Genomic DNA, 14312 nt, shown 5'->3' with positions numbered 1-14312 from the left:
ACCGAGATTCGTAAGTTCAACCGCCGCGCAATAGATGATGGCGGTGGCATCGATATCTGCAGAACGTGAAGAACCGGTGGCATCTACATCTGTAGAACGTGAAGAACCAGTGGCATCTACATCTGCAGAACGTGAAGAAACAGTGGCATCTACGTCTGCAGAACGTGAAGAACCAGTGACATCTACATCTGCAGAACGTGAAGAACCAGTGGCATCTACATCTGCAGAACGTGAAAAACCAGTGACATCTACATCTGCAGAACGTGAAGAACCAGTGGCATCTACATCTGCAGAACGTGAATAACCAGTGACAATCTACAATTGAAGAAACAAACGTGAAGAAACCATGGATTATATATATGCAGAAAACGTGAGGAACCAGTGGAATATACATCGCAGAACGTGAAGAACCAGTGGCATTACATCCTGCAGAACGGAAAACCAGTGACTCTACATCTGCAGAACGGGAAGAACCAGTGAATCTACATCTGCAGAACGTGAAGAAACCAGTTGGCATCTACATCTGCAGAAAGTGAAAAACCAGTGACATCTACAGCTGCATAACTGAGAACCAGTGGCATATAATATGAAGAACGTGGAATACCCAGTGGCATCCTATCTCTGCAGAACGTGAAGAACCAGGTGACATCTACATCTGCAGAACGACGTGAAGAACCAGTGGAATCTTATATATGAGAACGTGATGAACCAGTGGCATCTACATCGCAGAACGTGAATAACCAGTGGCATCTACATCTGCAGAACGTGAAGAACCAGTGGCATCTACATCTGCAGAACGTGAAGAACCAGTGGCATCTACATCTGCAGAACCAGTGGCATCTACATCTAGAGGAATTTAAAAGCCATTCTCCCTAGGTTTCGTGTACATGCCGTACATCATGTTTGGAATCGGCAGGTGTAAAAGTTGGACTTACGAACAAATCGACTTACGAAGATCTCTGGAAGCCAACTCGTGTGTAAGTAGAGGTGTTCCCTGTATGTTGTCATCACGTTGTACGTTCTATTCGCCATCCGCTCAACAAGTGGACGTCAAAGATCTCGCGATGTTACATATCAAGAGTGTAGGCAGATGTGGCAGCGTCACCGTAGAAATTTGAAAAATGTCTTAAATTGGAGACACCAGATAACATCACCCCTCGACTTGCAGACGATATCACGGTGGCGAGATGTCAAACTACCTCGCCTGGTATACAGGAGGTCGTGGGTTCGATACCGACCCTGACGCCTGCTGTGGAGTTTGCATGTCTCTCCCCCCGTGGATGTTTCTATGGGTCCTCCGGATTTTCCCTCTACATTAAGAAACGTGCATTTAGAGTATTTGGCTGCTATAAATTCTCACGCAATAAGCCACTTCCGTTGGGCTATCATTAGTGGCCAGGTCGCTTTTGAAAAATAGCCTCCACTCCCGCAGTTCGTCTCGACCACTGGCCACCATCCCTTCTTGCAACGCGTCCTGTCCAAGTTCATTTCCTTACCCGTTGAATCGTCAAACCAGCGTACGTTCTGTAAATCCACGTGTTCCTCTTTCTGCCTCTATATAAAAAAAGTTTAATTTTTTAATAGGAGGCAGAAAAAATACTTTTTTTTATTTGTCAAAACAGAAAATAGACCAACACAAACCGACACGATGACATTTTGCAGTAAATGCAGCAGCTTTATTTGGTAGCAAGACACAAGCAAAGGTGCGGCCATCAAAAGCAAGCAAGCAAGCAATGGGCAGCAGCCAAGTAGCGGCGACGGCACAGGAACAGGCACAGCAAAGCGTTGAGAGCGCAAGAGGTGCGGCGAGTTTGGCCAAACGTAGCGAGGGCAGCAGCGGAGGGGGGGGCAGTGAGAGAACGCGGTGCCGCATACGTGCGCGAGCTTTACGTTTGCCAGGAGAGAAGCGTCGCATTTTATTCTAATGTAAACAAACGCAGGAGAATATCAGCACCAAGCCGAGCGAACCTCGGCCTGCTCAGTTTATTTTCCTTTTTCCGTCACCTCTTAAATTCTACAAAGTATTCTCTTTCACCAAATCTTTCAAAAGGTTCAGTTGTGGTCCCGTTGGCGCAACGCTTCAACTTCGCAGATAGAATTTAAAAAAATAAAAGTACAAAAACCAAAGCACGTACAAATGGCTGCCGATTAATATGAATGAATTTAATACCGTCACAGAGTTCGATCCCATTAAAATTTGTCATGTTTTTAATTGGAAATATGACAAAGGCAAACCCGTCACAGAACAGCCGCGTGGGTTTAAGGCACCAGGCAGCGTGGCGTGTAGGAAGCTTTGGGCACAGAGATCCAGCCGAGGACTGAACGATTGCCAGCGCATTAATGGATAAGCCTTTTTTACGGCCAAAACGTCAACAAAAACAGTAACCAGACTTTACATCAATTAGTAACGTCATGTTCGAAGCGCTTTTCATACGCCTGACAGTTTCTGTCAAGGCCAATTTGTTTAAATCCAATTACTTGGGGTTGCATCAGGGTAGAAGGGACAGAAGGATCTCCTTGGCAACGACGATGGTTTGGTTGCCAGGGTGGGCCGGTACACTCCGCTACGCGACTGGCCCCAGCGCCGTCACCTTGCGATCGATGGCCACGTGCCGATCTCGGGCGCAGCTGGTTCTAGAACACCCCTTTTCACTTTTAAACACCTCCCAAAATTCTTCTTAACGTGTACCCTGTCAAACTGCGATCGTGAATTTTACCTCAATCGTCTATTATTTTACCTATCGTAGCAGTGGTGCAGCCTAACACACATCCCCCCCGGTAACCAAACCACCGGTCTTGGGGTCAGGTGTGACCCGAATAAACAACGACGTGACCCCAACCGGCCCCGCGTCTGCTACGCGTTCAGCAAAAGAAGATGCTCGATTTCCCGCCGGGCGGCTGGCTGATGCGAGTCTGCGCCCTGGGCGGGGGTCCCAGCCGGGGCTCGTGGGTGTCCACGGGTTCCTTCACCACGTCAGTCTCTGTCGTCTTGGGTTTTGTTTCGTCGTCGTCAGCTGCTGCTGCCGCCGCCACCTCCTGCTGCTGCTCCTTCTCGGTGCTACTGCCTTGGCCATTCTCACCGTCCACTCCTGGGTCACGGACACGACATCCGGCAGTTATTTGTGAAGCCTTCTTAAACCGACAATGTTTACACGCAAAAAAAACACGTTTTAAATGTTATTATTTCCATTCTAATTCTCTTCTTGGAAAAGGCAGCTGCGGTCGCAGAATATGAGTGCTCCCACTTCTCTTGTCTGCGAATTACAAAATGTTAAATTGTGGCCATTAACAGCAACAATTAAATCCCAACTCGGATCATTATTTTAGATTTTGAAGTTTCTAATATCAAAAAGTACCTTCCAAGAAAAGCAGAAGATGTACTTTTAATTGCAAAATAAAGGACATTCAATGCTGAATGCGGCACAGCAAGCCAATGAGTTGATGCTATGAATAGGCACGCTTCTCCCCCATTGCCGGCCCTCCAATCTCAGCCGAAAACTTGACCCTGACCGCAAATGATCGGAGCGCGCTCTGCGCACCGCGGCATCAGCAGTCACCGATCACCGAGGGGATTCTCGCGGTGATGGATGGCGCACCGCCCGCCAGCAGAGCCAGGCAAACCTCAACGATGAATTTAACCCAGGCAGCCGACCAGCCTTGCAACAAGAGCTGAAATGTCAGCCGGCATGCATACACACAACGCCTCCTCCTCCTCCACCATCATCATCCCACCACACTCGGCAAGCAACTCGCACCGCATGCGCGGCAAGGGGCAAAGTTTACAACGCCAGCCGAGGGCTTGATTGGGCAGACCTGGCGCAAGCAACAAATATGCGAGCTAGCGTCAGGACCCCAGCCCCACGAGCACATCCAATCCAAGCCAGCGCTGGGTACTTCACGGTATGGGTGGGTTTTCCACTGGCTATTTATCATGCCAATCCAGAACCGAACTGGCAAAAGGATGGTCTCACAAGACATCCGAATATTGCTCAATGCCAAGCTGCGCCAAGGGGCAGGGCTAATGACGCATTCATTACGTGCGATTGAGTGACGTATGCAACACAGCTCGGCTTTTGCAGTGGCAAAACAACCTGGCCGCGCCAGGCTGGCTTGGGATGGCCCAGATGTACAGTGGAAAAAGAGGTATCGTTTATACCTCTTTCGCCACTGGAGGGGTGCGATTGACAACAAGCCACCAGATGGACCGTGTAAACTTTCTCTTTGCCTTCAGCAGCAAGCACACCCGTGCGGACGCACGTGTGCGCTACGCGGCACGGTGGACGCATGCAGCTGTTACATGGGTCAAATGGAGGGTATGACAAAAGCGAGGGAATGCCGACGATTCGTACAAAATGCGTGCCAACAAAAACTAAGAAAAACACAAATCCGACGTCTACGGCCATGCTGGATGAGCAGTCGTTCTGCGCGACCACGGGAGGAGGGGGGGGGGGCGGGCGGGGAGAGGAATGCGTGCAGAGTCTACGAGAGAGGCCGTGCGCGTAATAATTACCTTCACGCGTCTACTTATGAGCCAACTAGAACAAAAAAGGGGGGGCAAAAATAAAAACAGTCGTGACGCCACAAACTCCATTGCAAAAATAAACGTGGGAATCAAAAGTGGCACCACCACAGCAGGACCGAGTGCTCAACCCGCAGCCCGTAAAGCCGTGACTCGTAGCCAAGCCTCCGCCGCCCCCCCCCCCCCACCACGCTCAGCCCCCAACCCTATCCCCACGATCGTGCGGTTTGGAATGTTAAATTCCGCACTTCCGTTTGCATCGCTGCATCTCGTGCCGATAGTTTAAAACCGCGTCGGCGTTTTGGTATTTTAATCTCCGCATGGAGGGCGACTTCCACCGCGCCACCTACAAAATCGGCTCGCTCTCACGATGACCGACAGTCGGCAACTGTGGAACGAGTTTAGAGCCAGATTAGTGACCGTGGTTGGCTCAACGGCCGATGAAATGGGTTATTAATGTCCTTAAAAATAATTTGACTTTTCATCCAGTCACTAGGTGGTTTAATATTTTCAGAAAGGTTAAATTTGCCAAAGCAGATGGAAAATTTAAGTAAACTACCACCCATAATCAAGGTTTTTGGGTTAGATCGCATTATTTATAAATGTGTCGCAACCCTCCACCACCCGACACGGCCAATCAGTAAAAAATGTGTCACGTTGACAAAAGACAAATAGTTCACTGCTTTAGGGTGGCGGAGGGTTGTGACACATTTATAAATAATGCGATCAAACCCAAAAACCTTTATTTGAATAATACCGGTCGCGAAAGCCTACGTGTTAAAACTACCACACACTACTATTGACTTTTCTCCCTTGCCCACACTACACCACGACCATCCACTGGAGCCCAATTTGTAGACCTGGCTCAGCTCAGGCTTGAGCCGCTCAGTTGCATTCAAAGACTGCACTGAGTGAGCGGCTCAGCAGTCGCTTGGCACAAAGTTTGGTTCGTGGAATCCCGCTCATGGCCGAGACAGTCAGAGTCGTCTCAAGTTGAGCAACGCTTTGCGTCGGGCTCAATTGAGCCAGAAGACGAAGCCTGAGCCACAACTAAGAATACAGGCCGAACGATGCAAACTTATCTGAAAAGGGACTAACAGGAGCTCGCATTTATTTATAAAAAAAAAATACGAATTGTATCGTCGCAACATAACCTGAGAAAAACATGGGGGGGTTTTTGCTTGGACCAGCAAGCAATCGCGTGACCTTCAGCCAAAGCGGGACGGGAGCCCCTCCCAGCCCTCGCCCCTCGGGGGAGGCCCCGTCCGTGAGTGTGTGGGCGCCGCCAGAGCGCGACACAAGCAAACCGCCGGTGCGCGGGTGCACGGGCATCAAAGTGCGAAAATCAAAGAAAAACTCAAAAGCGGGTGGCGCCGCCAACAGCCGAGGAGTCTCACCGGGGCCCTGTCCAGCCCTGGAGCCACCGCCGCCGCCGTCCTGCGCATCCTGCGAGACACACGGTGACGACGCGGCGTTACCACCGCGGCACATGGACATTAAGGCTCTGCAACCCGCCCACCTGTTACACACCTCGCGATCCGACGAACTGTGACGAATTCAGAGTTGTGATGCAAACCGACGTTTGTAGCCACTGGAGACTAATGAACACGAGTTGACACGAGTCACCTCGTGGATGTGTGCACTATCCGCACCTGAAATTGGGAATCTTGACGACCTCAGTTAATGCTCTCGGTGTTCCCAATGGCTGTTTTTGTGTGAACTCGATGTTCACGCCATTGCCTGATCTGTGTTGTTAAAGTACTGGTAAAGCAGACTAATAATTGCGTGCACGATTCAACGTGTGTACGATAATCTATTTATATCGATGCGTCGTTACACTCACAAGTATGACGGCCGTAGTTAGCTGAAAACTCATGCGCGCACGTAACATACGTGATGCTAGCGACGTAACATATGTATGTGACGGTGCGCCGACGAGCTGGCGACGTACCCTGGCCTTCCCGGCCGCCTGGGAGTCGCCAAAGATGCCGCTGCATTTGCCACCGGGCGGGTTGCTGCGCTGCTGTTGCTTCTGCGCCGGCTCGGGGTCACCGAAGATGCCACTGCTCTTGCCACCTGCGCACGCACACGCACGCACACACACACACGCACAGATTTGAACAGCTGTCAGGGGCAGCTGTTTCTCCGACGTGCAAATAAACAAAAAAGCACAGGCTCGAAGTGGCTGGGTGGCTTAGAGGCCTTGTACTGTGGTCAGAGTACAGAGCCGGCACCGCTGAAAACCCAGGTTTGAACCCCGATTAAACCGCCCTTTCTCAATTGGAGCTAGTTGATGATCGCGGACCGGTCGGCAATGAGAGCTTTGAGAATAAAAGTGCTCGGGTTGCACCGACACGTGACAAACACCCTCCAAAAAGGGCAAGTACAAAGCGAGTGCCCCTAGCGTTGGTAACGAAGTGACTTCGGCAGTGCTTCTGTGACGTTATCTCTCCGTGTGGCGAGATGTTACCTCACTGCAAGAGCCCCCATGGGGAAATGTCTCCATCTCAAACAACCCAAATTAAATATATATCATCATGATCAATCAACTGCTGGATGATGACCTCCCCAAGGTGTCACCAACTCTCACAAGCCTTCGATATAACGGTGCAGCCGTGACTTGTCTAACTTGTGGAGACATTGGCGGAAGGGCATTAGCTGCACGTCGCTCTGCAAGATGTTTTGGTCTACTCTTCCACTCTGGCAGGAGGTATTGGAAGAGGTGGGCGTACCCACCTCATGACTAATGTTGGTGTGACCATTTGCTTATACTGCTGGGTAGATAGGGGGGGGGAACCGAGGGATGTAAGAGACGTGTGCCCATTGTTTCAACTCCCACGCCGTTGGGGGATCGAACCGGTGACCTTTGGGTCTCAAGCCGCGTGTGCCAACCAATTACACCGCAGCAGCACCCCCGACCCTAATACCGCCGGCGTCTTTGTCAAATTCTACTTTCAAGAGCGCAGGTTGAAATGCGCGCCGCTTCCGCATGCGGCGGGGGCACGTATTTACCCGCGTTCTTGATATAGATAATAAGGAAAAGACGTTCACGGGGGTATTAGCTTTTATTTTTTTACTGCCTGGACCCCCATGACCCGTGGCTTTGCCATCGCATCACCGAGTTTCAGCTCCTTGGCTAAAGTTCACACGCCGTGTCGCGCACGTACGCGGTCGCTCCGGCGGAGGCTGGCGCCTATATAAAAAAAGGCAAAGCCCAAGGGGCAAACACGGCAATAAAATCTGGCAAACGCACGCACGCTTTTGGTGCGCTCATGCCCGGGCCCCTCTTGGCCTTTGTCACGAAGCCACTGTACGCTTCCGGAAATAAAACGCCAAAAAAAAGAGAAAAACGGGAAGAGCTTCGGGAGGAGCACGAGCAACGCGTTCGACGACTCCCGTGCGCTCGCGAGCAGGCCCAGGGCGTTGCCTAGGAGGTTCAACCGAATTTAGACGTACAGCCTCGTTTCATTTTTGTCCCTTGAATTGTCATAATTATCTTGTTACAAACACACAAGCCGACTCGATGAAACTCAAAAAATGGGCGATTGAACCAGTGACGGAAATCGCGCCTTTCCTTTTTAGTGACAAGGGAACGCTACAGAAGGTTGAGAGAGGAGAGATCGGGTCTGGGGATTAGGCTCAGGACGACGGGTTCGACTTCGAGTCAAGGGTCAGGGTTGGGGGGGGGCGGGGTCAAGTTTGAGGGCTCAGGGGCCAGGACAGTTGGGGGGGGAGGGGGGCAGCACCTGGGGGGTTGCTACGGCGCTGCATGGGCTGGCTCTCCTCGGCGCCCGAGAACACGCTGCTCGAGTACGTCTTCTTGGGTTTCTGAGCGCCTGACGGCGCCGCTGCATCATCCACCGGTCCAAAGATGTTGCTAGAGACCCCGCCAGGTGGCTTCAGCACCCTGTGACGCGCGGCAGAAATGCAGGTCGCGGCAACGCAAGCGGCAAACAATGAGAAAAATGCACACGCACGCGCGTCTGCATGCAAACGCACAAGACGCTTCACGGAGAGGCAAGCTCATTACACGAAATATACACAAAGACAAAGATCCCCCCCCATATAGCCTTGAAACAGACTGTTAGCGAAAGTGCTGTTCGCGAACACCTATGAAGCACGGCATACGAGGGGGTGGGCGGCCAGCACCACGCCCAGCACCCTTTGTCTCCCTCGTGTCTCCCTCGTGGCAATGTTTACGCATTGGACCAGGTACTGAATTGAGGCCGAGTCGACCTAGGGGAGGGCCAGGACCAGTTTAGATAATAGTCACTGGTGTTGGCCGTGAGCGGGAATTGAACCCAGGTTGCCGGGTCCGTAGTGCAGCACGCAAACCACTACACTACCGCTCACACACACACACAAAAACAAATACACACAACGAGATGCACACACGCAGGCGCGAAGGTGAGCCTGCATAAAATTGCACTCGCACACGTGTATCGGCATATACACACACACACAGACGCATCAACAACAAAAAACCCTTCGGAAAATTATGCTTAAATTCCTGCTTCAAAGAGGAAAAGGTATACAATGGGTGAGGTTTCGGGCAATGGATTGAAGACTGCACCTTTTTTTTTAATACCATGGGGCCTGGCACCCCCATGCGCCGTGGAGAAGAGCCATCGCAGGAAACGTCACCTGTGAAATACTTTTTCGTTTCAAGGCAACGCACAGTGTTACCAGACGAACGTGTCGAGTTTTTTGTTGTTATTGCCGTTTGTTATATTGCGCTTGTGCACCACTGCCAACGCAGCAGCAAATCCGAAATTCCTGGTCCCGGCGTTATTCTGACATACGCGAATTGTGCCAATGGTTTGCACTCGAATTAATTATTTATGTTAGGGCGGTTGGTGAGCAGACATAACAATGTCGATCGACAAAGATACGGTGACACGGACACGCGGGCTTCACTTCATGGAGGCTGACAAACAAAGTCAAAGATCTCCCATGTAGCCGTAACAGATTGTTGGGGCAAGTGCCGTTAGCGAGAACCTATGAAGGCTGGTACGGCACACGAGGGGGTTGGTGGGTGGCCAGCACCACACCTTGCCGCCTTTGTCTCCCCAGTGGCGATGTTCACTCATCGCACCAGGTACTCATTTGAGGCAGAATCGGCTTCGGGGAGGCCCAGGACTGAATAAGATCATCGTCATTGGTGTTGGCCATGAGTGGTAATCGAACTCGGGCTCGTTGGGTTCGTGGTGCAGCGCCCCAACCGCTGTGCAACCGCTCCCATCACGGAGATGGGAGGCAGACACACAAAAAAGTTAAACCATTTTAAAACTGCCTTGGCGACTGCTATAATCGTCTCCGCTTTGCTGTTGCCGGTAACGTTTACCGCACCTTTCCCATTTCCAGCTCGGTTAAGATCGTGAGCGATCGCCGGCTGACCACACCGCGTGGGTGTGGAGGTCGAGATTAGGGGTCTGTTTCCGCGCACCTGTGTGGCCCCCAGGCAAAGCCACCAATGAAAATGGCCACCATCAGCATTGCAGTGCAACTTGGTTTAGTTTAAAACAAGCTAAAACACCTTGCCCCCTTCCCTCCCCACTAGACTGAGCTGCCAATGATGATACAATACAAGACAAGACACATCACAGCACACCACACTCCATATCTAGGAGATAGCCCATTGATTTCTAAAATAAACTCTTTCAAAAAAATCTTCTCAACAGGCGATTGGATATTAGCGAACCCCATGCTTCTAGATCGTGGATATCTTGTTGGGAGACATGCGGAGCCGAGGGACATGCGGAGGTGGAAGATTTCCGGAGGTGAGAGACATGCAGAAGTGGGAATCCTGCAGAGGCTTTGAAATAAAACAGATTTTCTTTAGAACGTCTCCATTTTTAATTGGCGGGGCATCTAGCAATGTATTACCCTATATTACCAGCTTCTTTAGGATAACAAAGGAACATATACATACCCCGTTGAGTGTGTACGTGCGGACTGCCGAGGTAGACGAAACATTAACATTTGCTTCGTGTCATTCGAGGAGAGTTGGGGGCAGCTCGTCAGCCTGTGCACGAGTTACAATCCAGCAAATGGAGCCCCCCCCCCCTCCTCGCGCTACTCAGCCACAAAATCCCTGGCGTTTGGTGGGGGGCGGAGAGCGAGCGGCGGCGGGGGGGGGGGCAACCGGCTGACTCGGTAAATGTTTAAACAAAAGATGAGCCGAGTGAAATAGGGCACGGCGCTGCTGATGATGAGAGGCAAGGTTTTGGGGGGGGGGTTCACGGAATAAGCGTTAAAAGGAAGTCGGTGGTTTCACGTTCCATGTTGAAGTCAGAATGTTTCTTGCACACGTCAATGTTCGTCGTCGTCGTTATTATTTATGGCAGATACCGCACGGAACATCTCTGGGCGCCAGAACAAAGGGGCGTAGGGGACCCGCTCAGTACGGTAGTGACCGCAGACCAAACACAACGTTTACAAACAATACAGCAAGACAATATTACACTACAAAATGGGAATACACAACAATGAAATGCTGATTTGTACTCGAGACAAAATCTATTTTTTGTCTACAGCAGCCAGGGCAAGGCAGTCTCAAGTGACACAATGCAACTACTACTTGTGCATTGTTATTTATTGGGCAGGATAACCCGGAGCAAATCAGCACCCCCGTGAGGACTGGCAAATGGGGTGGGAGGCGGGTGAAAAGAGGCCTTCACCCAGCAGTGTAGACACAATGGGTGATGACGATAAACGCAACACGGTACCAGAGGTCACAAACAAATCGCGCGTGCAATAAAAACAAATTACTTCACACAACACCCTTAATGATATAGAATTGTTAATGGCAAGTATACATAATTTAAAATATATATATACTGCACACGCCACCGTCCGTGGCAAGTTACATCCCAATTAGGCATCAGTATGTGACAAAGGCCGCTGCAGAAATCGCACGCAGCATCGAATGCGCAACACCACCACCAGGTCCACGAACGCCACGGAACAATTACCCCAAAAAAAAAAACAACGACCACAGCGAATTGCAAAGGCAGCAGGGCAACAATAGTGGAACAACAACGGGCGAGAAGACAACGAGAGAGAGAGAAATACAGCATCGTGTCTGGCGAGCGGGCGGGCGAGACAGACACGCATCTGTGTATGTGGAGAGTCGGGCACGTGGGGATGGAGCCGTGCCTGGAGTGTTAACGGGGAGGAGGAGGAGGGCGCGGCACGATGCAGGGATGTGTCACCGGAACAGGCAATCACCACAACCAAAAGGGCTCTTTCTTCTTCTTCCTCCTCCTCTCATTCTCCCACCCCACCCCCTCCCCAATCATCTGGCACAACTTATTCACCATTATCAAGCCATTAATCGCACAGCAACCCCATTCATCCCGACAATAACGTTCGACTATTGCGTAAAAAAAAGAGAAAATGGTAGTTCATTATTTTCAACACCCGTTAATCCCCCCCCCCCCACACGCAAAAACACGGAATCATCGAATTTAATTATTAGATCGTTCCGTTATTCCTTCTCCTCTCAAAAGCGAATGGCCATCAAAGATTGAGCTAACCATTCCTTCATTCGGTTCCTCAAAACGCAGGAAAATTTCAATAAACCTTCAATCATTCAACATTCGTGTAAATCTGACCTTTAAATACACACGTGCACTCTCGTCCATTAGCGTAGTCATTCATTCGGACGTCGAATGGTTCAATTTACCACACCGATTTGCCATTTAAATGCTCCCCGCTCGACCGCCTAACGTAAACGCACGACTAATTATACATCTTAACCCACAGTGCCTGCGTATATGAATGCACCGTTTTATCTCTTTGTCAATCCACTGCTGGATGAAGGCCTCCCCACACCGTCTCGGTCATGGGTGGGGTGGGGGTTTGTTTGACCATACTTCACCACGCTGGTGAGTGTGGATTGATGGTGGCCGTGGTGGTGGGAACCGATGTGTCCAGGTTCGCTTGAGATGCCCCCGATGTTAGAGCCGTAGTCGGGAATCAAACCGGGGTCACGCGAGTTCAAAGCGACGTTTAATTTATGATGGCGAAGTTAATGTCTGAATTTGTAACGTGTTTGTCGAGATGTTATTGAAATTAAAAATGTGCTTTAATTGTATTTCTCAAATAAAATAAAATCACACGATCGTCCGGGCGTCCATCAATGACCGCTCAAAATGTAATTGTTTAACAAACTAAAGAAGGCATACAGTAGTACAGTAAGTCGTTTTACTAATCCCATCAGTGGCACGGCCACGGACTTTGGTTCAACACTAGCGGGTCTCATCAGCAGGGCCGAGCTTTGCTTACAAAGACACGGGCCGACAGCGAAATTGCGTTCAAGACGTGACCGGTACAGTACTTTATTGTTCCACAACAGCGTGGACGAGAGAGACTCATTATTTAGTAGAGACACATTTTTTGATCACGGTAATATTTTATGGATATGGGTCGCGAAAGCCTCCACGTGTTCATTGTGTCACACTAAATCGCGTGGCAATGAGACATAACCGTGCCAACCCACACTCTTGACCCCGCATTCTTGTGCAGGGAAATTGAGTTCTCAGGTCCATACGGGGTACGGCCGTTTCACAATTCGGGCAACAATAAAACAGAACGCGTCTATTTGTGTTTCTCGCTTGTAGATGGGGCTTTGTGAGATGAACGTCGCGATTTAGAAGGACAACGTGGGTGACCAATAAGGTCTTAATTGGTCTGTAATAATCCAAGGGCACTGATAAGGGGGTTGACGGACGGGGTATGGCGAGATGATGCTGATTAAGAGAGGGGGGAAGGGGTCATCATCCAGCAGTGGAGTGACCACGGCTGCCGTCATTTTCCAACCCCAGGGCTCTTTCATGTTTAACGCGGGAAGAAGGAGGCGCGTGACGATTCCGTTACTCGCGTGAACAAGAGAATCGATCCACAACGGCCTCGTTATAAATACATTTTAAATCCCCATCGCGCGTCTTGCGCAAACTCTACCGAGACCCGAACGCAGACACGAGGTCAACGGGGTGGGGGGTTTGACCCGAACAACAACAAAAGCCACCGATTTACCGCTTTTAAAGAGTCAATTTCAACGTTGGGAATCGGTTCGACGAGCGGGTCTGCGGAATCGATGTAGCGGACGGGCGGGGGGCACCCATTGGGTTGGCGCGTATTCCCACAGTGGTGCAGGGGTGGTGTGTGTGGTGTGGTGTGGGGGTAGTGTGTGGGGGTGGTGTGGCTTGTGTGGGTGGTGGTGTGGGTGGTGGTGGGGTGGTGATGTGGCTGTGGGTGGTGGTGTTGCTGAGGGTGGTGTGGTGTGGCTATGGTGGTGGTGTTGGGGTGGTGTGAGGGTGATGTGGCGCGTGGTGGTGTGGCTGAGGGTGGTGTGGTGTGGCTATGGTGGTGGTTGGTGTGGCTGTAGGTGGTGGTGTGGTTGTGGTGTGGCTATGGTGGTGGTGCTGTGGCTGTAGGTGCGAGGGGGGTCCCGCCGGGGTGGCCGCGCCCCGTCTCGCACCATCGGCCCCTGCGGGCTCCGCAGCGGCAGCGGCATCGAGACCCCCCCCTCACCCGCCTCACCCGCCGCGAATTGTTGCGACCCCAACATCAACGTGCAGGATGACGGCGACGGAGGTGTACGAGGAGTCGTGTGCGTGTGAGGTTTAGCCGACCTGGAGCTTGGCTTGGCCTCGTCGAGTCCCGTGAAGGTGGTGGTGGTCGTCATCTTGCAGCTCTCTGTCTCTCTCAACACGACTCCCCGTGACGTCACCGCGAGCCGGCTGCCCGGCGCCGCGACTTATAACGGGGGGGGGCTACGCGATGACAT

At 51.2% G+C, this 14312-nt stretch overlaps 1 protein-coding gene across 1 annotated transcript; it reads right to left on the bottom strand.

Moving 5' to 3' along the window:
- Window positions 1-1652: 1652 nt before the first annotated feature.
- Window positions 1653-14312, bottom strand: JPT2 (Jupiter microtubule associated homolog 2). The gene is made up of 5 exons (XM_061549044.1): window positions 14158-14312; window positions 8266-8426; window positions 6471-6595; window positions 5917-5965; window positions 1653-3089 (listed from the first exon to the last, which is right to left on the bottom strand). The coding sequence occupies exons 1-5, from the start codon at window positions 14208-14210 to the stop codon at window positions 2863-2865; spliced, it is 615 nt and encodes a 204-aa protein (XP_061405028.1). The 5' UTR covers window positions 14211-14312; the 3' UTR covers window positions 1653-2862.

The sequence above is a fragment of the Lethenteron reissneri genome, chromosome 10, assembly GCF_015708825.2.
Source record: "Lethenteron reissneri isolate LAM-NWPU_2019-01 chromosome 10, ASM1570882v1, whole genome shotgun sequence".
In the NCBI taxonomy this organism is placed as follows: Eukaryota; Metazoa; Chordata; class Hyperoartia; order Petromyzontiformes; family Petromyzontidae; genus Lethenteron; species Lethenteron reissneri.
This window is presented reverse-complemented; position numbering and strand designations above follow the sequence as displayed.

What these genes read in the sequence shown, in the direction of transcription:
- JPT2 (XM_061549044.1), bottom strand. Translation starts at nt 14,210, where the DNA reads ATGACGACCACCACCACCTTCACGGGACTCGACGAGGCCAAGCCAAGC. An exon ending in GCGCCGTAGCAACCCCCCAG is followed by an intron (nt 6,596 to 8,265) that starts GTGCTGCCCCCC and finishes GTGCGTGCGCAG; the next exon opens with GTGGCAAGAGCAGTGGCATC. An exon ending in AGGCGGCCGGGAAGGCCAGG is followed by an intron (nt 5,966 to 6,470) that starts GTACGTCGCCAG and finishes TGTGTCTCGCAG; the next exon opens with GATGCGCAGGACGGCGGCGG.